Source organism: Bombina bombina, chromosome 10 (genome assembly GCF_027579735.1).
Source record: "Bombina bombina isolate aBomBom1 chromosome 10, aBomBom1.pri, whole genome shotgun sequence".
Lineage (NCBI taxonomy): Eukaryota > Metazoa > Chordata > Amphibia > Anura > Bombinatoridae > Bombina > Bombina bombina.
The window spans coordinates 173,464,343-173,489,473 of record NC_069508.1 but is presented as its reverse complement, the minus strand read 5'-3'; the positions used below and the strand labels follow the sequence as shown (position 1 = coordinate 173,489,473).

Here is a 25,131-nt window from a genome sequence, read left to right as displayed (position 1 = left end):
AAAATGTCGACATGCTCTATCTGAATCACGAACGAAAAAATTTGGGTTTAGTGTCCCTCTAAACTGTCCACTTTTTGTTTAGATTTTACTGGACAACAAGTAGAGATGATACAAGCCTGGGCAGTTTTACAATGTTCTGTAACAACCTGTGTAAATTGTAAGATTGTTTTCACTACTCATGCTTCCTACTTTATAGCTGCCAGAGGATCATTCATTTGTCACTATGCGCCACCAGTCCACAGTGATATTATATTTCACAACTAGTGAAAGGGCAGTTCCCATTACAAAGATGGCCGGAATACAAGGTAAGAGAAGAAACGAGCTACAATACCAATCAGAAGTAAGGTTTGCAAAAATGGGCGGGGTTATTGATACCCGGAAGTGTTGTGTCATTTCCTGTGTTTGACACCTCAGCAGAATACCGGTGTGAGCTGTATGTTGTGTGGCTTGCTCGCTCCCGCGCCCCGCCTTGTGTCATTGTGTGTGCACTCTGCTCCTCGACTATTGTCACCGTGTGTCCGCTCCTTACTGCCAGCCATGAAGCCGTTTGTAGTGTTTGTGTTGGGTGGCCCTGGAGCAGGAAAAGGCACCCAGTGTGAGAGAATCGTAGAGGTGAGTGATTAAGCGACTTTATAACTTTATCTACCAAATGGCTATTCTCGATATTTATATACACCCAGTCTGTTAGAGCCATCAGCTATAAACTCCGCTGTCCTGCTTATCTGGGTTTAACGACCACCCACCCCAGACTGTTCCTCCTGGGTATAGCCACCACCCACCCTCAGACTGTTCCCATTGGGTACACTACCCAACCTCAGACTGTTCCCATTGGGTACACTACCCAACCTCAGACTGTTCCCAACCACTGCCCACCCTCAGACTGTTCACATTGGGTAAACCACTACCCACCCTCAGACTGTTCCCCTTGGGTATAACCACCACCCACCCCAGACTTTTCCCTCTGGTTATAACCACCACCCACCCTCAGACTGTTCCCCCTTGGGCATAACCACCACCCACCCTCAGACTGTTCCCCCTTGGGTATAACCGCCACCCACCCTCAGACTGTTCCCCTTGGGTATAACCACCACCCACCCCAGACTTTTCCCTCTGGTTATAACCACCACCCACCCTCAGACTGTTCCCCCTTGGGCATAACCACCACCCACCCTCAGACTGTTTCCCCTTGGGTATAACCACCACCCACCCTCAGACTGTTCCCCCTTGGGTATAACCGCCACCCACCCTCAGACTGTTTCCCCTTGGGTATAACCACCACCCACCCCAGACTTTTCCCTCTGGTTATAACCACCACCCACCCTCAGACTGTTTCCCCTTGGGCATAACCACCACCCACCCTCAGACTGTTTCCCCCTTGGGTATAGCCACCACCCACCCTCAGACTGTTTCCCCCTTGGGTATAGCCACCACCCACCCTCAGACTGTTTCCCCCTTGGGTATAGCCACCACCCACCCTCAGACTGTTTCCCCCTTGGGTATAGCCACCACCCACCCTCAGACTGTTTCCCCCTTGGGTATAGCCACCACCCACCCTCAGACTAAAATTGAACTGCAAAGACTGTTCTATCTGAGTTTTAATGGGAATGTGAAAAATAAAATATAAATGATTTAAGTACTTCACACTGCTGAAGAGAAGAATTATTTTACTGTTGTTGGGAAGTTTGTAGCTGATCTTTATACTCAGACAGATCATACAGTAGGTTTATACAGATCATACAGTAGGTTTATACAGATCATACAGTAGGTTTATACAGATCATACAGTAGGTTTATACAGATCATACAGTAGGTTTATACAGATCATACAGTAGGTTTATACAGATCATACAGTAGGTTTATACAGATCATACAGTAGGTTTATACAGATCATACAGTAGGTTTATACAGATCTTACAAAAAATGTGAAAGTAAAACTTTCTAATTTACTTCAATTATTAAATTTACCTATTTCTCTTTGTCTCCTTTGTTGTAACTTAGCTCCTTTACAGGGTGCACATGTCCTAAACAGTAAATGGCAACTGTTTGTAACAATGTTCTAGAGTGGTTATGTCACGTGCACACTCCTCAGTATGCTCTTGTGAAAACTAGATGAAAGAAAATTGGATTTTTCTTTTAACTATATGCTCTATCAGAATCTCAGTATTTTAATTCTGAATTGCAAGTCTCTTTAGTAAATCTTCTTGCATTCACATTGCAAATATTATATAGTTAGCTACAGCGCATCTTTATTCGAAGTGATCAAAATCTAAAATATCTCTTAGATTTCCGGACCTGATTTTAAAACATGAAAAGTTTACCATCACTTTGTTTTATAGATCAATTAGATTTCTTCGCAAGAATACAATAATGCATTATAACATGATAAATAAGTAAATATAAAAAATACAAAAGTACATTTATGAATAATTTGTTTTCCAAAATGGAAGACTTTTTTTATTTTTTATTTAAAAGTAAAAAAAAAAAAAGTTACTGTATATTAGCTTGACAAGTGCCTGTCTGCAGTTGCCCCTAAGCCAGAACATGCTGTGATCTGAGACGTCATTGCTGAAAATCCAGCAAGTCTGCAGAAAGAATTTAATTTCAAAATGACCTGCGGAAAATTTTCACTAAAAACATATGATTGCAGAAAGTGAAAAAATGTTCTGCCTCGGGGGCAGCTGCTTAATTTGAGTTATTGCAGAATAGCTCTGTTTGCCTCATTTGCGTGTTTATATTTTGTCTGTAAAAAGCATTATGCAGTTAGACTTCAAAACCAGTCAGACCAGAGATTGAAACATTTTTTTCTAATTGTTGGAGTCATTTCAAAAAATAACTGCAGTCCTTTATGAGATTATTAGTTATTTGCCAGAGAAAGAACATTCCGCTAACAAAATAAGTTTTTTAAATGCTTTTGCAATGTAGTGATTTATTTCAGGTGAGTGTATGTATGTATATTTTTTTATTTATTTAAAGGATGTAGTTTTTTTTTATCATCTTTAAACCCATATTTTCTTTCATGATTCTGATAGATTATGCAACTTTTTAAATTTATTCCTATTATTTTTTCTTAGTTCTCTTGCTATCTTTATTTGAAGAAGCAGGAATGAAAGCTTAGGAGCCGGCCCATTTTAGGTTCAGCACCTGGGTAACTCTTGCTGATTGGTGGCTAAATATAGTCACCAATCATTAAGCGCTATCCAGGGTGCTGAACCAAAAATGGGTACGCTCCTAAGCTTCCATTCCTACTTCTTCAAATAAAGATAGCAAGAGAACAAAGAAAATTGATAATAGGAGTAAAACTGTGCAAAACTTGGAATGTTAAAGGGACAGTAAAGTAGATTATGCAATTTCCAATTTACTTCTATTATGAAATTTGCTTTGTTCTCTTGATATTCTTTGTTAAATTGAAGGTAAAGTTAATACCCCTAGAATTCATCAATGATTACAATATAATAAGTTTACTATGATCACTACATTTTTTTTTTTTTTTAGCATTTGTTGAAAAAATTAGACTTTTATTCATTATGTTTTTTCCTACCGTTACAGGACAAACTCCTCCCATCCTTTACTTCCTATATTTCTGTTGTGGCGTATAGAGCGGTCCCACCCGCTCTATAAGTATCTCTAATGCGTGGTCACAAAGATCCCCTCTAATGCGCATGCGCGAATCGGCGGTTTCTCAGTCTACCACGCATGCACTTTGTGGCGATACCGGTCTCCAATGCGCTAGAAACATAGTACATAATGAGTAACAATAATGTATTCATTCAGTACTATGTTATTTGGGAAAGAGAACAGCTTTCTAGTAGTTTTGGAGCCGTCCGTGAAAGCAGATGACGTCTGCTGTTTGTTGCCTAAGCAATCCAATGCGCATGCGCCAGACGGGAGCGCGCTCCACACATAATTCGGCCGGAAAAAAATTTGCGCATGGGCAGGCTAAGATGTGGGCGGGTGAGGTAGTTCGACGGCCAGAATACCAATAGGATATAAAAAAAAAAAACGTGACCTAGAGAGAGAAAAAAAAGACGGGCTGATTTAGGAGATGAAAATAAATATATGGATTACGGCTATAACTTTGTTTAGTGTGGAATTCAGAAAAAATGATGAATTAAACTTTATATTCTTTTTTGGAGAACAATATTACTGTGGATCGCAAACATGGTAAGTTAACTTTCACTTGTAAGAGTAAAGATCGGTAGGCTGATAGAGGCTCAGGCGGATGCATGTAGCTATGGCAGCAGTGTTTGTAACTATGTATAAAAATGCTATAAACAATGTAGCAAACACTGCTGCCACATGGCTAGAGACACATGCATGCTCCTGAGCTCACAGAGGATTACTCTTTAATAAAGGATACCAAGAGAACTAAGCAAAATTAGTAACAGAGGTAAATTGGAAAGTTGTTTAACATTTCATGATCTTTTCAATCCGTTTAATTTTGACTTAAAGTGAAGGTAAACTTGAGAGTACTCGCTCAAGTCATAGGATATAATTTAAAAAATGAGTGAGGCTTTCATTCATGAAATCGCTAATTTATCCTTATCTTTTTTACATTTTAATACCGGAACGATAAGTGCCGTTCCTCCGCCTGCCATAGCCCTCAGCCCCAAGGCAGAACATGCTGTGATCTCAGATGTCATTGCAGAAAATGCAGCACGTCTGCAGAAAGAATAGGACACATGCTGGGGCAGTTAACTTTCACTATGCAGCACTGCGCCACGTTAGCCTCTTCTCTTCAAACAGAGCCGTGTTCCGGCTGCACTGTGTACGTTTTCCTTAAAGGGATACTGAAACCAAATTTTTTCTTTCATGATTTAGATAGAGCATGCAATTTTAAACAAATTTTCTCATTTATTTGTATTATCTATTTCCCTTCGTTCTCTTGGTCTCTTTATTTGAAAAACCAGGAATGTTGGCTTATGAGCCGGCCCATCTTCAGTTCAGCACCTGGATAGCGCTTGCTGATCTGTGTCTAAATGTAGCCACCAATCAGCAATTGCTATTCAGGGTGGTGAACCAAAGATGGGCCGGCTCGTAAGCTTACATTTCTGCTTTTTTCACATAAAGAGAACAAGAGAATGAATAAAACTTTATAATAGGAGGTAATTAGAGCATACAATTTTAAGCAACGTTCTATCTAAATCATGAAAGAAAAAAATTGGGTTCAGTATCCATTTAACACACTGCATCCAGAGCAAAGTGCTGTTTGAAGAGAACAGTCAAATATGGATCGGCGCTGCATTGACCGATTCTTAGGGCTTTTTTCAACCCAGCTTTTCCCAGTCTGCAAAGCTGTGAATTCTGTAAGAGCAATGCACCTTTTTATTACTAAATTTCTATCTTGTGATGTTAGATTAAGAGAAAAGGAAACAGAATTATTTGAGACATTTTAAAAATTTGTCTGCAGCTAATTTGCAAAATAATTTTCAACTGCTCCACTTTTTTATAACTTTTTTTTTTTTTTTTTAATTTTTATTGAGGGAAAAATATGCAAATACAAATAGGTACAAAAATCGAATATCATACAGATTTCCATGACAGTAGGATGACATACATGGTAAAAATTATTTGTTTTAAAAAAAAAAACCGGTACAAACCTCTATAGAGTGTGTGTGTATATATACACACACCTACTGTACATAACTAGTATAACCATAGCTAAGTTTACATTATGTATATATTTACACATTTGTAAGAATTATTTTTTGGAATGAACTGAATGACAGAACTGAGAGAATACTTCCAAATTACAGATGAAGGGTGAGTGCCAACTTTTGAGCTGGAAACAGAGAGGCAGAAAGTGGGGGAAAAAAAATTATGTTTAAAATGACCACAAGACTTCCAAGTGACCTCCCCAGTTAGGAATTATTCAAAACTACTTATGATCATGGACAGACATTGGAGTCATAAATTAAATTTATATCAGAAAGCTCTCAATATGGATGTGAGCTAACGACGACTGATGTTACTGGCGATTACTATAATACTGGTGGGATATGGCTGTTCTGCTGAATGGCAATTACTGGAAATTAAGGTGGAATGACTTTGTACGCGGGAAATTATTAGAATGAAAAATAATTAATATTTAATTAAAAAGAAGATGGAGAGGAGGAAGACAAACAGTAATGTAAGTCCATCTGAAGGAATTAGAAAAACTACTACAAAGAGACAGGGGTATGTGCTCGACCATCTTACTGACGTAACTCTGAGACAAAGTAAACATTCGCCAGTGTTAATTACCTGTAGCGTATAGGTTACTTAACTTTAAACCCCTCCTTTATTGCCAGACTTAACATAAATATTTGTCTGATGTTCTAATAGTATCTGGTCTACAGTCCAGTCCAGTCCAATTCTTTTGGTTATTGGTACTTCTCCCAGATCTACATTCTATACAGTTCAGCGCACTGACAGTGAGGCGGCATGGTGATAGGACGTCAGGAATATCGCTAGGAATAAGGGCATATTAGACTAGGAAGAGTGTTTAGGGTATTAGATACAGATAAAGAAGTACCGTCTTGCTATACCGCAGTCTTTGATGTGTGGCTATGATACAGAAAAAAGCAACTGAGGCCAAAATGTAAGGATGTTGTAGGGTTTGGTTCCTTAATTCAGTTTACTTGTATAGTACTCCATAGGTGCCCAAGAACTAACTAATCACTCTGTTAACACCATAGGATGTCCAAGGTGCTACCTGGGCTTCTAGCAATTTTGTTTACCTTTTTATATACGTTGGTTACACAGAAAGATCTGGGAAATGTATCTTCGCAGCAATAAAAGCCTAGAGAATAGAATTCAGTTAGACACTAAACAAATGGAATTCAATGGCATTAGTGCAACGTGTCACATAGGTACTATTAACCTCTCATGAGTATGACAACTCCCTTATAGGAGAGTAGTAAATAACTGCTAAATGGATACACATTTAGCTGTTGGCATAAGTAGCATTCTGAGTTGCCCAAATAAGCATTAGAGAAATGTTACAGCTTAGAACATCTGCAGATCACAATAAATTTAACTAAAACTAAGCAGGTAGTGTATAAGTCTTAAAACAATTAACATCTCCACAACTGATGGATAAAAATGGGGAAATATGGGAGCTAGATGCCGGGTTAGGAATGGAAGAGAAGTTTGGAACTTAAATTGGCAATTGAAGATGGTAGTATTAACTAAGAGGGTCATTACTTTAACAAACACAGCACAATATGGACACTAAGTGTGGGCCGTAGTGAAACGGAGTAAAGCTGTACTTAGTGTAACAAACAGTCCGACTGTGTCAGTGTCTCGGTTGAGCTATGCATATCATGTAGATAAACGGTAAAACTAGCCTCCCAACAGTCCAGTATGAGCTATGTATACCAGAACTCTGGATCTCTGCCACAGTCCCATCCATGGTGTCTCAGGGCATTTATGATTGTGTGAGGTCCTCTTAGACCTTTTAGCTCCGTTCTTGGCTTTTGATTTTCTTACTACACTGATCATCCAAGTCGCACATGGAGCGGCAGATGTATCGTTCCGGCATTAAAATGTAAAAATCTACGAAGATAAGGATAAATTAGCGATTTCATGAATGAGTCTCACTCCTTTTTTAAATTGTATCCTATGACTTGAGGGAGTATGCTCAAGTTTACATTCACTTTAACTTAGTTTTTTTTTTAATTACAGCTATTCTGTAAATGATTAGATATGTTTGCATTTTTATGAGCCTTCCAGTCAGTGAGAGACCACTTTAAAACTATATATTTTTGTCATGCTCATTGTGTGAAGAATTGAAATTGTCAGACACATTGACGTGTGTGCGCTCCGTGTTTTACATATACTGTATTATTGAAATGTATTTCTTAAGAAAAATCCATTGTTTTACATTTTAGGAACATACCCTTAAAACCTTCTTGAATGTTATTTACCTTTTTATCTCTTTTGCTGTGGCCGGTTAAAATGACAATTGAGCTTCTGCACTGATCAAGCACGAACTGCTGAATGTTAGAGTTTTGAATTGTAAATGAATTTATAGGAAAATCATTTAAAACAAATAAGCCACATTGTAATTTTGCTACTTCACATTTTATGAGGAAATATATTTTGGGATTAATGTGTTAAATTTATTATCAGGAGAAAAGACATTTTCTGGAATTGTTATGAAATAACTAACATTTTATGTAGATACATTACACACAACTTGTTCCCTTCACAATCAGTTTCTTCCATTTTCAGAAGTATGGCTATACCCACCTATCAGCTGGGGACTTGCTGCGAGATGAGAGGAAGAAGCCGGACTCTCAGTACGGGGAGCTCATAGAGACCTATATCAAGGATGGGAAGATTGTGCCAGTTGAGATTACGATCAGTCTGCTGCAGCGGGTAAAAAGGGTCTTGCACACAGACCTGCGTTAGTCCTGTTATTGCATGCAAAATTAGACCGATATATCGGAGTGGATGATTATTAGGGCCGATATTTGGAATTTCTGAAATTGGTATTGACCAGAAACTTACTGAACTTTAGCTCTATGTATTTCAGGAAAACTATGTAGTTTTAAGTGACACAAATCATCTATAGCACATACTGTATATGCTGGACATAGCATAGCATCTAATAATAAATAGCACTGATAACAGAGTCCAAGCCCAGGTGTTCCTGGGAGCTCATTTACCAACTACCATACCCCCAATAGCAGGCTTGTAGATGGACTTGCATAAAGAAACATATATGATTTGTGAAATGAAAAATGTGATCTTTAAGTGGCACTTAAAGCTACATAGTTTCCCTGAAGTACACAGAGCTAAATTACTTTTTATTTGCTCATAGGGTCAGCAATACATAAAATCGATCTGCTTGCTAATTGCTGTTACAAATAGAATATTATTTGTTGCGTTCTGATATTTTTTACACATTTACAAAACATTTCAGTAAAGCTGCTATATTTGACTATTTTTTTTTTTATTTAAATATTTTATTTTCCCATTTCATGGGCTCAGAAAAAAACATTAAAAAGATGATAGTTCAGGCACATCAATTTTAATGTCCACTACAACAAACCTTGAGTAGAAAGCTATGCAGTATAGGAGACTAGTATCATTATTTTCTAGCAATGGATAACAATGCTCTGACCATTAGGTGGCGCTGTTACACATGTATAAAATTGCACATAAGTGACATAATAAAGAAACTTATTGTCCACCCCTCAGTACCAGGGAAGGCATTTGCAATCCAGTAAATATATGAGCATATTAAAAATTAAAGCAAATAAATCTAGTACTGATATTCCAGCATGTCTATGGCGATTTACCACCTGGAAGCAGCCTCTTTTAGACCAGTGTGCTTTTCATAGAGGAAAACTTTCCTGAAGTATATCAGTCTGATCCCGCCAAGTAAGGTCAGTCCAGCTCCGAAATACCAGGCAATTCTCCACCTATTTACTTCTATTATCTAATTTGCTTAATTATCTTGATATTCTTTGTTGAAAATCATATCTAAATAGGCTAAGTAGCTGCAGATTCGTGGCTGCACATAGAGGCCTCGTGGGATTGGCTCAACCATGTGCTTTGCTTTTTCTTCAATAAAGGATATCTGAATCATGAATAAAAAAAATCTACATGTTCTCAGACTAATCTTTTTTTTGAATGCGTCATTCTATCTAGCATTTGTTTAATGTCCCTTTTAAACAACTTTGCGAACAAAAGGAACTGAAGAAGTTGTATTGTCAGATTAACTAAACCTTAGGTTGGCCATAGGAGATATAATGTGGTTCTAAGGAACATTCATTCTTCTGCTTTGCTCCATGTCTCTTGCTTTTATAATTACCTAAAGTCCAGACTTAGATCTATTGTGTTTGGCAGCAATATGTACATTCATTTGTGCAGTACAGAGGAGGGTGGCCTTCCCCTCTCCAGATCACAAAACAAGGCTTCATGCTGTTGTGATCAGTCACACATCATTTTATTTTTAAACCAGTCAAAATGATTGTACCTAATAATAGAAATTACCCTGACAAGCCAAGAGGCTACGTTAGAACACCCAGAAAACAAACAGCTTTTTATACATGCGTTTTTGAAGTGGTTATGCTAACATGTTCACATCTGATATGAATTAGTTGCTGCCGTTGTTGGGATTGTTGTTCCAAGATGAGATTAATATGGTGCATTGTTCTGATTAACGGTTTTCCATGCCTAAAACCATGTAAGAATGAATTGCTGCTGAGCACTTGTTATACAGAGCTGTATTACTGACTAGCTGGCATTAAAGTTGCTAATGGCTGCCCTCCACTAATCCATATATACTATATGTACATGCTATTTGCTTCATGAACAAGTGACTAGGAACATCTACAATTAGTTCATTTGTCTCTTGGCTGGTCCTCATGCGGTCTCGGTAGCAGATAATGTCATTCTCTGCGTCTGACTAAGGAAATTCTCCATCTCCGTATTAAAGATTTGATACCACCCACACACAAAGTTATACAAAAATACATTTCAGGGATTCTAGTGATGTTAGTGAGATGGAATCTACCTATTTTCAAAGTTAGATCTTCTGGTAGCAAATTTAAAGGGATATAAAGCAGGGTGTTTTATTGTTGTAAAAAAAGCACTATATCCCTTTTGCAAGGGACAGCAAAGTGCCGATAAGAAAATTCTCGAATGCGTTGGTGTCTTTTGGTATTGCTATAGTGTTTGCGATACTGTTGTGCTTAACACAAAGGGGTTGATCACAAAGTTATTGAGCAGAATGTTGATTGAGGGCTGAGCAAGGCCTTTGAGCCAATCATGAACAGCACATGCGCATAGCTAATAGACATGTGCATTCGGATCTTGCGTTGGTATCTGAATGCGGAAGAAACGGCTGCTTGTGGTGTTTTTTCAGAGCCAGATTTCTTCTTGTGAAAGTTCAACACGCTAAGATCTATGCAAATCCAGATCTGAGAAGTGTGTTGCACTTTTACAAGAATAAATCTTGCTCCGAAAAGAGACCAATGCCCCAATCATCTGCATTCGAATCATATCGAAGGATCGGAATGCACACGTCTACAGATTTACTTCTCCAGAGATGAAGATTGTTTTAGCCTCATCCTTGTGGCTATAGACATTGTAATAGTCACGCCATAGTGCTACATTAAATTATAACATATTCTAAACCTTATATTATGTACCAAATGTTTTGATATAATAATAATACTTGTGCTGAATCATGACTTACTGTTACAAAATGTTTGCTTTTATTTGAGGTTGTTATAATGCAAATTATGCTTGTGCACATTTACTTGGCTCTTTAAACTTAAGCCATTTTATTACTATTTGCTATAGGGCTAACAAGAAATCCCATAACAATCTTGCGTAATGTTGTAATATTGCGGGTCTGAGGAAGGAGTCTGCTTTAGAATTATTTGCTATTAATTGTCCTGCTGCTCACAAAATAGTGATATTTTATATCTCCTGTGAGAGTTTAAATTCCTGTTCTGCTATACCTTGCAGGCAATGGAGCAAACCATGGCAACGGGCTCAAACAAAAACAAGTTCCTGATCGACGGGTTTCCTAGGAATGAGGACAACTTGCTTGGCTGGAACAAGACTATGAACGGAAAGGCAGAAGTGTCTTTTGTGCTTTTCTTTGATTGTGACAATGAGGTATTGCTACTAGAGTAACGAATAATGTCCAAAGAATCCAGCACCTGGGAGGTGCAAGCTACAGGGGCTCTGCACAACCCCCCAAAGAATTGGCAGCAAAACTAGAAAATAGCCGCACCACCAAAATTAAAAAGTAGTCAAGTATTTATTGAGCCAGACTGCAACTTAACAACAACGTTCCGGATAAATGTCCCAAGTCATGTCACATGACGTAGGACATCTGTCCGAAACGTTGTTGTTAATTTGCAGTCTGGCTCAAATACTTGATTACTTTTGAATTTTGGTGGTGCGGCTATTTTCTGGTTTTGCTGCTACTAGAGTAACTGGTATAACTTGTTCTGAATCTCTACACTAATTTGTTTTATCCCTTCCCTGTAGAAAAGCAAATACTTCTAAAGAGGAGTTATCTGATTTATTTCACTAAATACCTGAGTATTGTGATTTCACATGCACTGTTTTCCCTGCTAACATTACTGAACTATTGTAGTAATGATTCCTTTTTGTGAACAGACCTGTATCGATCGTTGTCTTGAGCGAGGGAAGAGCAGCGGGAGAAGTGATGATAACAGGGAGAGCTTAGAGAAGAGGTAACTCCGGTTTAACCCTTTCACTGTCATAGGGGGACATACCAGTGTGCAGTGCTCCGCAGCCAAGGAGGTTAATGTTAGTCCAGATCTGAGTATGGTACACAATCTTTCCTATTCATTATTCACTCTTTTGCAGCAGCTCAGTATGCTACAATGCATCAAAGGCTTAGTTGTATGACAGGACTGTCTGGTATTTGTGCTTTACCATTTGATCTCCCAATAACACTTTCTTCAGCTGTTGCATGACTGTATTCTCTGTGTTAAAGAAACAGATAATGATGACATTACAGTAATTAACATTTATTTAGTTATATCTTCATGAATAAGCATTATTAGCTCCATGTGTTTCAGTTTGATACTTCCTAGTTGGGCTAAACCTTGTGACTGTTTAGTGCTCCTAACAGACATGAGGTACAACCTACGTAGTCCTGGAAGCAAATAGAAATGACAACTGTGTATAGGAATGGTCAGACAAATCTTAAACACTTAAAGTGAAGGCAAGTCCTAGTGTTTTTTAAATGCTAAGATTTACCAGTGCTATAAATAAAAGGGACTTTCACTCATAAAGCATAAAAAAACGTCATACTGAAACTTCCTTAATTTGCCTGCAGTTCATGCCAAGCTGAGCGCCTCCTGTCGCTCACTGTAAAGCTTTTTTTTTTTTTTTCCTTCCTTCCAATGAGGTGACTTTTCCACCTCTTAGTCAATAGCCATGCTTGCCCTTTGGCATTATGTTGGGTGGCTAGCATGCTATTGGTTAAGAGGTGGAAACACCACCCCATTAAAAAAAAAAAAAAAAAAAAAAGGCGCTTTGTCATGGGTGGCTGGAGACGCTCAGCTCGGCATAAACTTGCAGCAAATAAAGGAATTTTTTTTTTATATATATACTTTGTGACTGAAAGTCCCCTTAATTAATAGCACTGGTAAATTCTAGTGTTTCAAAAACGCTAGGCTTTACCATCTTTTTAAAAACTATTGTGCATATGAAAGAGCACTATTTATGCTAATATGCTCTTCAATACAAAGGCTAAAGCTGTTTTTTTTTTTAACCTAATAGGAAGTAGATTTCTGTATACAAATGGTCCCTAAGGACTGAGAGCTCATTAGCTTATAAGTAGGACTCCCACTGTTATTGATAGTACGGTGACAATCCACACGAGCAGAGATATTTTTTTCTCTTAGTACAGGTATATCAAAATCAGAAATCGGTTCTTTAAGGGACGTTCAATGCATGCACACGCAAGAGCTGAACTTGCATCTAAACAGTAATGTTATATCTATTTAATACTGATGCGTTATGGGGGCAAGGACATGACTGCAACAGAATGAAAGTAGTTTTGTAAGACTGTCATATGTCACATGCACAAACACTTTTTTTCTTCATACCAGTGACTGTAATGAGTTACTGAGCAATGTTCAAACCCACTGTGGCACCTAAAAGGTTAGTAAAGATTGCAGTTGGGTTTTTTTTTTACAGCCACTTTTTCTCTATCATAGAATTCAGACTTACCTCCAGTCTACCCGGCCCATTATTGACCTGTACGAGCAAACGGGAAAAGTCCGGAAAGTAGACGCCTCCAAATCCGTGGATCAGGCAAGTGACTCTGGATTTCATTTAGCAGTATGTGTGGTGCTAGTAATAAATGTAGTTATTGACTGTGTGTGTCTTTAAATAACTACATTTTTTTGCTTTCCTGTTTGGTGATAGCTAGTGCATAGTCATTTTAAAGAGTTGCTTTGCCGCTGTGGTGGTTTTTTTTTTTTGTACCTTACTATTTTTATTTCTATTTTCAGGTTTTTGTTGAGGTTCAGAAACTCTTTGACCAAGAAGGCTAGCACGACCCATCCAACTATGCTTGAACTTATCTAATTTTCTCTAATTACTTTATATTTTTTCCACTTTTTTAAATATAAAACTGTATAGTTTTGGGTAATATTTTATGGTAAAATCAGTTTCTTTTTTTCTTATGTTTTCTGCATAGTCATCTATACAGAATGGGATTGTACTGTACTGACGTGCAGCTGTGACCTTCATATCAGTACATTCACCTACATTTAGTGAGCAGGAGCAAAATACTCTTTATATTCGTCCTCAACCCCATCATATAATATTCTTGTAGCTAAGGGGTTAAGCTATGTACGAGTGTGTGTTTAATTGGATATGATGTGAATTCTGTCCTTTTTTTTTAAGTGTTTTTTGTAAAACACCTAGATTACCTCTGCTATACCTCACCACCCACAGTGGCTTTATTGGATAGACACATGGGCTTTTAAGGCAGCGGTTTCATAAGGTTATAGCCAGCACCATTGTTTAATTTGGTCAGTTCATTGCATTATCTTTTTCCAGCTCCTGCAATCTGTACAGTACCAGTATTTTACTCTATAAGTAATATACTAAGGATTAAAGTTTAATTCCTGACTGGCAGACACAATACATTTCAGCTAAGCAGTTTACCCCTCTTTAACAAACCACTATTTTGAAATATATTTTAATATGTATTGCTAAACGTGGTTTAAATGTTGTTAAATACATAAAAAAGACATGTTTATGAAATGAAAATAAATAATAATCTCTAACTCATGAGATTGCTTGCAGGATGTGACTATTAATCAGTCTATAAATATAAAAATTAATTTATGAACCATTAAAAGTCAACACCACTTAAGGGAAAATTATGCAAGCAAAGAGATTTATATAAAATGTGTCAGAATTTCCAGACAATTTGTCATTTGTGCACTGAGATGAACATTTGGAGATTTTCACAGCTGTAGGATGCACCTCCAGACTCTGTTGATTTGCTGGGAGGACAAGTCTAATTTTAACATATTTGCTTTGTCTGGCTAAGTTCTTGAAACCGTTTGTTACACCCGAATGCTGCACTGTTCTCTGTACTGAACTTCCATGATTCACACACTATGAGCGAAATGTATACAAACCGGAGAATCCACAAAGAAAACTCAAATAGAAACTTTTCTTTTTAAGCAATGCTGTTCCTTCTCTTCTGTAAGACCTCATGCCCCCCTCCATTTATGGAACTGTCAATAAATAGAAATATAGTAAACCGCATTTGGTACATTATAGATCTGTTCTGTTTGCCGTTTGCTTCTCTGCGTTGTTGTAACTGGAACATGCCTAACAGCCCCACTGGCTGCTAAGTTCGCTACAAAGTCTCTCCGATTTCACCAGTTTCATTTGTTATAGTCTTTAGTAAACTGACCTCCTTATAATCTGAAAACTAGAATCTGCTGGAGAGGCTGATGAGTTCAATCTGAATCATTAGAGCTTGTAACTTCTGCATTAGTGACCCTTCTTACTATGTTTTTAACCCCAAGTTAGGTCAGTGCTCCAATGTCACATACAAATTACTGTCCCTTTAATGCCCATGGGTTGCAATACTAGCGTCACCGAGCAGGACCTTTATCACCCTTGTGAGGGTTAGTAGTGCACAAATGACAATTACTCCTGGCAGGTAATATTTAGATTCTCTTTCCTTCTCAAAATATGTTACTGCAGTTTGATTATTTTTTTTGTAGCTCCTCAGCATTTGCGTTTCATGCTAGTTTATATTATAATTGTCTTCGCAATAACGTGAGCACAAGGTCATTTTGTTAAATCACTAAATTACATAGTTTCGGCTAAATATGTAACTGTTAGATTCTATATAATCTCCAGCACCAAAACCCTTGTCACAAGTGCTGCTTTAGAAGTGTAAAATGTAGACACTTGAAATTAAGAATAGCCTGAGATGTAATAATACTACACTGGCTGGGGCAGTATTGCTTGGTTCAAATTTTGATAATTGATTCTGGTGGTTTCTATTAAATTCAAATGAGTGAAGTCCTGCACAGAAAAGCTTTATATTATTTCTTATTGTCAGTGGTGTGGAACAGATTAGGGGTAAACCATCTGAAAATTGTAAGCTGTGGCTCTCTGTGTATACTTAAAGAAGCCACACTAGAATTATCCAGACAGTTTTGGCGGCTGTCCTTTGATCTGTCACTGACAAACTGGGGGATAATACTGGCAATGTAATGGTTATCTTTATCTGTCCTGTCTCTGGATGTTCCGTTTATTGAGATTTGGAGTATATGAAGGTATTCCTGTTCATTTTTTTTTTTTTTTCAGTAAAAAAAAATATGAACAAATATTGTCTTGTGTTTTTTTTCCTGTTCCTCATGTTGGCTGCTCCCTGGTCCTGATGAAATCCGCATCTTGTGAGCACCGACTAAGCAGCACACAGATGATCTGGTTTAGGTGAAATGTGGAATTATACCTTTTGCTTTTATTTTTTACAGGCTCATCTATAGGACATTACTGATTCTGTAAAGGTCTTTGGGCTGGTGAGATTATTTAACAATGCGCACCAGTCCTTTTATTTCCCTGGTGGAATTCTATAAACCCACTTTTTACCCTGAAATAGGGTGTCTCGCTGGGGGTGTATACTGCATTTTTGTGTGGGAAGGAGATTAATATGTTAAAGTGCACAAAGAAAATAATGCAAAACTTACTTTGATTAAACAGAAATGGGGCATTTGATTTATTTATTTGTTCATTTTTGTACTTTCCTTTGGTAAGTGACAACCTCTTGGATAAGATAGTGCTGTCCTTTTGCAGTTACATTGGCATACAGTATATAAGGGGACAAGTCAAAATTAAAGGGACACTGAACCCAAAAAAATTATTTCATGATTCAGATAGAGCATGAAATTGTAAGCAACTTTCGAATTTACTCCTATTATCAAATTTTCTTCATTCTCTTGGTATCTTTATTTGAAATGCAAGAATGTAAGTTTAGATGCCGGCCCATTTTTGGGTTGTTCTTGCTGATTGGTGGATAAATTCATCCACCAATAAAAAGAGTGCTGTCCAGAGTTCTTAACCAAAAAAAGCTTAGCTGCCTTCTTTTGAAAATAAAGATAGCAAGAGAACAAAGAAAAATTGATAATAGGAGTACATTAGAAAGTTGCTTAAAATTCCATGCTCTTTCTGAATCACGAAAGAAAAAAATTGAGTTCAGTGTCCCTTTAAACTTAAGCGTAAAATTAATCAAAAAAAGTAAATTTTTCAGAAATCCACTCAAGAACATTTCTATTTTGACTGTTTTGTCCCTTTTTAATATGTAGTAAAACCACATGCATTTGGAGTGAGAATGGGGATTTTCTTCAACTTAACTGGGAAAGAGACCAAAGCAAAGACAAACTGTTTCCTTGGTGGCGTTTTTATGTTTAATACATTGAGTGCTAACGATGACTCTGAGCCGTTGCAAATTTTCACACTCAGGAGCTAACGATGGCTCTGAGCCGTCGCTAGGACTCCCCCACCTTGATGGAGTTCTCAGGACCCCCATCCACTCCTACCCTGGCAATTTTGCCTGGATACTCACAGGCATTGCTGGGGCTTCCTTCCCCTCGCAATGACGTAACTCGTAATGACGTCATTGCACAACTTTTTTTAAAATGGACAATTGTCAGTTTTAGGGAGTTGGGGGCATGCTGCTTAGATGCCTGTATCTCAGGCATCTAAGCAGCTACAGACCTCCAAGCCCCACCATTGGAAAGGTAATCGTCTAAAATAAAAAATAAAGAAGTTTAAAAAAAAAAAAAAAGTTGAAATTTAAAAAAAAATAATACATTTTATAAAAAATAAATATTTTAAGTATTATAGCTAAATGATCACTGTGGTAACCAGCGTTACCGCAGTGATCACCTAGCTGAGAAATGTTGCATTCTCTTTTACAATACGAACCGATATATTTGTAATCCCATGATTACCTGGATAATGCGGTTACAAATTAATAAATGGTAGAGGAATGCGGTTTAAAAAAAACAAAAACGCCAAATAATATTTTTATAATCAGTCTTTTAGCGTGCGTGGAAGATGAGTAAAACGCCCTCTTTACGCAGCTCTCAATCTTTCAAAACGTTTGTATTTTTAGTGCAAAGAAGCTTATTTTTTGCAATAAAAATTATATATTTTCTAGCGACATAATTTCTTTAAAAATATCTATTTTGTAAAGCGAATTATGGCTAAGCGTCTCAGTGTCTCTGAACTCAGACTGATTCCTTCACTGATGATGCATATGGTATATAAACTAAATATTTATAGAAATTACACACCAAGCCGTACCCTATTTTCATTTCTCAGGTAGCTAGAACTGTTTATTGGCTGAAAACAGTACGGTAAATTCTAAGATGCTTTTTTTGATAATTTATCAAATGACATGTCTGCAATAAAACCGTGGAAAAAAACAGTGAAATGTTCTTAATTTCTGCTTATTTCAGACAGGTTAAAGGGACAGTCAACACCAGAATTTTTGTTGTTTAAAAAGAAAGATAATATCTTTATTACCCATTCCCCAGTTTCGCATAACCAACACAGTTATAATAATACACGTTTTTGCCTCTGTAATTATTTTGTATCTAAGATTCTGCTGACTGCCCCCTTATTTCAGTTCTTTTGACACACATGCAGTTTAGCCAATCGGTGCTCACTCCTAGGTCACTTTACGTGCTTGAGCTCAATGTTATCTATATGAAACTTGTGAACTAATGCTCTCTAGTGGTCAAAATGTATTCAGTTTAGAGACAGTCTTCAAGGTCTAAGAAATTAGCATATGAACCTCCTAGGTTTAGCTTTCAACTAAGAATACCAAGGGAACAAAGCAAAATTGGTAATAAAAGTAAATTGGGAAGTTGTTTAAAATTCCATGCCCTATTTAAATCATGAAAGTTTTTTTTGGACTTGACTCTCCCTTTAACTACTACAAATATTTATCCTCGCATCTTTTGATGATAGAGCTTAGAAAAATAAAATGACATACTGTTATTTGAGTCAGGAGTAAAAAAAAAAATACTCTTTAATCACATTTTATGCGCTATTTTTGAAACCTGATGATTCACAAGTATAATAATGGTATTTTCTGGGTGGTCTGAAAAAAACAATATATATTTTGTATAGTTTATTCACACAAACTTTACTTCTAAAAGTGTTTACATGTGAACTGCAACAAAAAGCTCAAAACCAGCTTAGCACACAGGTGGGAAATGGCTTAGCAGCCAAAGGGTTAAACAAATGTTGCCTGTGACACTCCCGCACATCAGGCAGCCGTGATATTGCAGGTGGGGCAAGAAACAAAGTACTCGGTCACAATAGATTTGCTGTTACTTTATATAAGCACAAGAATATTATCTTGCAGCTCCAGTTTTCATAATTTATTGTTTGATTCTTATTTTCAAATGCTTAGATCTTTCGAACAGAACAGGTTAACCTGTTTAAGCCAGATTACAATGTACTATAACATTCTGTTGGTCTCTTCCGTTGAAACATAGCTACTCCTCATGAGAGCATACTGCGGTAGCCTCACGAGCATACATGTGGCTTGAGCGCTATCTTCAGTTGTTTCAAACATAACCCACTGCGGCCATATAGTTCTCAACACACGTGCACTCTTGTGTAAAAGACAAGATACCAAGAGAAACAAGTACATATAACAGATGTAAAATGGAATTGTTATTGTACTCACTGTCTGTATCATGAAAGTTTTTTTTATTTTGTCTTCCATATCCCTTTAAAAGGACATTAAATGGACATGATTCCGATACATCATGTGATTTTAATCAACTTTCCAATTTACTTAAATTAAATTTGCATAATTATTTTGCTATACATTGTTGAAGTAGCAACAGTGCTGTACTGGGAACTAGCTGAACACATCTAGTGAACCAATGATGAGAGACATTTATGTGCAGCCACCAATCGGCAGCTAGCGCCCAGTCCTGAGCCTACCTAGGTATGCTTTTCAACTAAAAATACCAAGAAAATGAAGCAAATTAGGTAATAGAAGTAAATTGAAACGTTGTTTAAAATTGGATGCTCTGTTTGAATCATGAAAGAAATGTTTGGGTTTCATGTCCCTTTCAAACTGCTGGGCATGTATTATTCCTCATTTTAAAAGGGTTTCACCTTTTTTATTTTTTATATTAGTGCAGTGTCCAATACTTCCTGTCACAGCGCTTCACAGAGGCTGTGGTCTGTACAGGAATACTTAATGTAGCTAGATGTCATAAATCTTTGAGAAACTTGAGCTAGTTTACTATTCAGATAATACTAGAGAGACAGTGTCTGGTTTGCTCATGCTCAGAAGTGGCAGAATGCAACTTACGTCCCAAAAATGTCTCCTCTCTGAGGGCAGGGGCTACAATAAGAAATTCTAAGTGCTCATTTTGCAAAAAAAAACAAGTAAGTTGTTTGCTGTTTTTTTAACCACAATCTGTTTCTTTTCATGTTTTCGTATTTGTTTTAACTAAAGGGATATGAAATCCTATTTTTCTTTTATGAATAAGACAAAACATCTAATTGTAAGCAACTTTACAATGTACTTCTATTATCTAATTTGCTTTGTTTTTTGTTATCATTTGTTCAAAAGAATACAGAGGTAGGCTCAGGAGCAGCAAAGCACTACTGGGAGCTAGCTGCTGATTGGTGGCTGCACATATCTTGTCGTTGGCTACCTATTTGCTCAGCTAGCTCCCAGTAGTGCATTGCTGATCCTTTAACAAAGGATACCAAGAGAAGAAAGCACATTTGATAATATAAGTAAACTGGAAAGTTATTTCAAATTGTATGTTCTGTCTTTTTTGGGTCTCTGTTATTTACAGTATCAGAAATTATGGGTTTTATTTTATTTTTTTAAATATTCGTCAAACTATTGTCTTGGTTTATTTTCATATTTTTCTTTGTTCAGAATTTTGCTGACTATGATTGCTATATAGGGAAACAATGTCTATGCACAACCATTCTAAACAATCCGCAAAGTACCGCAGCACAGTGTGTTGAATCAAATACATTTTTTATTGCTTTCAATTGCAAGGATAACAGCACAAAACTAGTGTTTCACGTTTTACCCCTTAATCGTGCTGTATACTGCATTACACACATGTTCAAATGTAAATGCTCTCAATATGGGGCTAACAGCGTTTTGTGTATAATTGCTATATAAGAATGAAAAAGAATATTGAACAGCATTATTAATTCAAATATGTTTGTTAAAACCTAAATGAGTCCAATTAATAGACAGATATGTACGATGTGCCAATGTCTGCAAAATAAATCATTATGTTTGGTAACAATATGTAGATTGGACTAGTCATGTAGGGGCCAAAATAAGAGTGTTGCAGCTTTTATTAAAGGAACAGTCTACTCCAAAACTTGTATGGTTTAAAAAGATAGATAATCCCTTTATTACCCATTCCCCTGTTTTGCATAACCAACACAGTTATATTAATAAACGTTTTACCTCTGTGATTACCTTGTATCTCAGCCTCTGCAGACAGCCCTTGTATATTAGTGCTATTTACAGACTTGCAATTTAGCCAATTAGTGCTGACTCATGAATAACTCCACGGGAGTGAGCTCAATGATATCTATTTGGCACACATAAACTAGTTCTGAGAAAAGCTATAAAATGCTTTGAAATGAAGGCTGCCTGCAGGGGCTTAGAATCAGGCAGAGATTTAGAGGATTAAAGGTTATAAAGTATATTAATATAACAATGTGGGTTGTGCAAAGCTGGGGAATCGTTAGCAACAGAGTAACAATAAAAAAAACGTGCAGTATACTGTCCCTTTAATACAAATAATCTAAAACTATGTGATGTTTTTAAAAACCTATTGAATATTAATAGGAGAGTATTTTCACTGGCAGATGGCCAAGTGCTCTTTATTCAGATCATTAAATTTACTGCTGTCCTTGGTTCACTCCCCTCCGATCAAAATTCTACTTTTTAGGAACCACATAAAGAAACCTATTGGTGCTCTTGGTTTCAAACTGGGATTTCCTGTAAATCCCTAACAGAACATAATAGTTGCTTTGTGAATTTGCTGTATATTTTATAATGGGATTTGATCCAAAACAAACCCAGAATTACCAATACTATAGTTAGTGGGCAGAACTGTTACTATGTAACCAAATTCTAGCATTTTATTGTGTTTGAAAAGTGTATTTTTCTACATAAAATGTATTTTTAACTTGCAATAAATGATAATCATTGTTTATTTTGCCAGAGGTAGAATTTCACAATCTGTAATTGTCTTACATGAAAGTGCCAAACCTACAAACCTAGAGGCAAATTTGGGGGTTTTGGTTGGTGTTTATTTTGGAATGTTGCCTTAAAGTGTGGAAATGCATCTTTGTGAATAAAAGAGAAATTACAAAACTTTCCCACTAAGAGGCAGTGCAATCACATGAAGTATTCATCATAATGTTCGTACTCAACAAGCCTGCTGGACTCTCTGCGTCTCAGGCTCTAGATTTTAAATATTTGGTTACCAATAATTATTTTTATTTTTTTTCCCTTTATTTATTCTCACTCAAAAAATCATATACAATAATCAACAAGTAAGGAGGTCAACAGCATGATAACAGAACAAAACATAACTTTGATACATATCTTGCAATAATAACATAAAACATGTTTGTCTATATGTCACAATTTGAACCTCATTATGAACTATACCTGCTACATGACCTCCTACAATAGCAGTTGAGATATTTTCTAATTCATAAAACAAATATAATAAAACAAAACAAATAAACACAAACACAAACACAGACACAAAAAAAAAAAAAAAAAAAAAAAAAAAAAGGGGGGGGTTCCTTCCTCTCACTCAGCAGCCCCCCACCCATCGTCCCCTACCCTACCTCTCTAAAATTTGAAACCCACATCGGTGGAAACTCATTCAAGACTACCAAGTCAGCAAAACATTTGGAGCTAAGAAAAGGGTTAAGAATATGTTTTTGTATAGCAAGCGAATAGGATTTAATTATAGGTAACCAAGTATGAATAAATTTTGCTATTTTCTTTTCAGAGGCTAATCTTTTATAAAAAGATTCAAATATTATATGTGTTTGAATCTCTTTAAGGAATGCCCCCATAGAGGGCGCTTCTTGGGCCAGCCAATTTTTAATGATGAGAAATCTTACTATTAAAATAGAGATTTTAACCACATATTGAAAATGCACTGGCATATCCTTAGATAATTCAAAGAGAAATATCTGCTCTGGAGATATTTGCCATGATTCTTTAAATATCTGGGTAATCCAATACTGGATTTTTTGCCATAACTGAAATATTTTAGGACAAAGCCAAAAGATGTGTAACATATCCGCTTTAGGGTACCGGCAGCGATTACAAACAAAAACCTGGTTAGGGAAAAAACGTGACATCTTGAAAGGTGTCAGATAATAATTATTAACAAGTTTAAAATGTGACTCTTTCCAGCTTGTAGGAATAACACATTTATCCAAAGAATCAAAACTCTGCTTAATGGTGTCTGCCTCGCACCTAGGCAATATCTTCATCCAACTATTACATAAATTCTCTAACACAGGTAAGCTTTGTTTAGCCAGCAACAGATCATATAATAAAGAGATAGATGTATTACCATTCCTAAATTTATTAATACAGATGCCAAGGTCTGCCCATTTATCCATTGCGTCCATAACGAGATTCTGTTTATAGCAAAAATGAGCTAGCTGGAGATATGCAAAATCATTACTCCTATCCAAGCCATATTGACTAAAGAGGGTTTCTCGCGGAAGCATTTCCATGTTTTCATTAAGTGCTTGGATTACATTAATAAGCCCTTTCTCTTCCCATAATCTGAACATTTTATATTGGCACCCTGGCTTAAAGTCTGGATTCCCAACTATAGGTAAGAATTTCGAAAAGTGTGGTTCAATTTGCATGATATTACACAACCTTTGCCACGCTATAACAATATTTTTAATTGTAATCATTGATCTAACCTTAAATGTAAGTGACTTTAAAGTACAATGTAACAGAGCTTTTAAAGCAAAAGGTTGTATAAGAAAACTTTCTATATCAATAGTTGCAAAATTATTAGAATCTGTAATCCAATCTAACGCTATTTTAGCTAACGTAGCCAGATTATAAAATCGAAGATTGGGAAGAGCTAAGCCTGCCGCGTTACGCTTCTGCATTAGTTTATTTAAAGAAATACGTGGGTTTTTTCCTCCCCATATAAACCTGGATACAGATCTTTGAAAACACTGTATATCTCTATTGGCAAGCAGTAGAGGTAGATTCTGTAATGGATATAAAATACGTGGAAGCATAATTGATTTGATTAAATTTATTCGAGCAGAGATAGATAAAGGAAAGGCGGCCCAGAGCTCTAGATCTTTCTTTGCCTTCTCTAAAATTGGATGAAAATTTAAATTATACCATTTTTGTGGATTTTTATGCAGTATGATACCTAAATATCTAAAGGACTCTACTATTTTAAAAGGATGAGATTGACAGCTCGCCCTAACTTTATTTACCCATAAAAGTTCGCTTTTTTCAAAATTTATTTTATAGCCGGAGATAGAACTAAATTCGGCTAACATGAATTGAATTAGTGGCATAGTTTGTGGGGTATTCTCACAAACTAGTAACAAGTCATCCGCATACAATAATACTTTCATCGTATGAGAACCAAAAGAGACCCCTGATAAATTATCCCTCAACCAGATTGCGAGCGGTTCAAGTGCCATATTAAATAGTAGAGGGGATAAAGGGCATCCCTGCCTAGTACCCCTTTCGAGTGTTAATTTTGGTGACAAAGCATCATTAACTATAAGATAGGATATCGGAGAATCATATATTTTGCGGACAAAGAGCATAAACTGATCCTTTAAACCGAATTTTTCCATAGCCTGAAATAAATAACACCATATGATCGAATCAAACGCTTTTTCTGCGTCAAGCGTAAGTAGTGCGAGATCAGTAGACCTCTTGCTTAATTTACTCTTTTCCAGATTCCAGAAATAGTCTAATAATAAAGTAACCTTACGGATATTTTTTAGCGAACTCCTGGCAGTCATGAATCCCGTCTGATCGGGATGTATAATATATTCTAACCCTTTA

General features: G+C 36.6%; 1 protein-coding gene across 1 annotated transcript; it reads left to right on the top strand.

The window, feature by feature from the left end:
* Positions 1–403: 403 nt before the first annotated feature.
* On the top strand, positions 404–16,348 carry CMPK1 (cytidine/uridine monophosphate kinase 1). The gene is made up of 6 exons (XM_053693507.1): positions 404–612; positions 8,211–8,357; positions 11,463–11,615; positions 12,126–12,202; positions 13,700–13,796; positions 13,997–16,348. The coding sequence occupies exons 1-6, from the start codon at positions 436–438 to the stop codon at positions 14,036–14,038; spliced, it is 693 nt and encodes a 230-aa protein (XP_053549482.1). The 5' UTR covers positions 404–435; the 3' UTR covers positions 14,039–16,348.
* Positions 16,349–25,131: the final 8,783 nt, after the last annotated feature.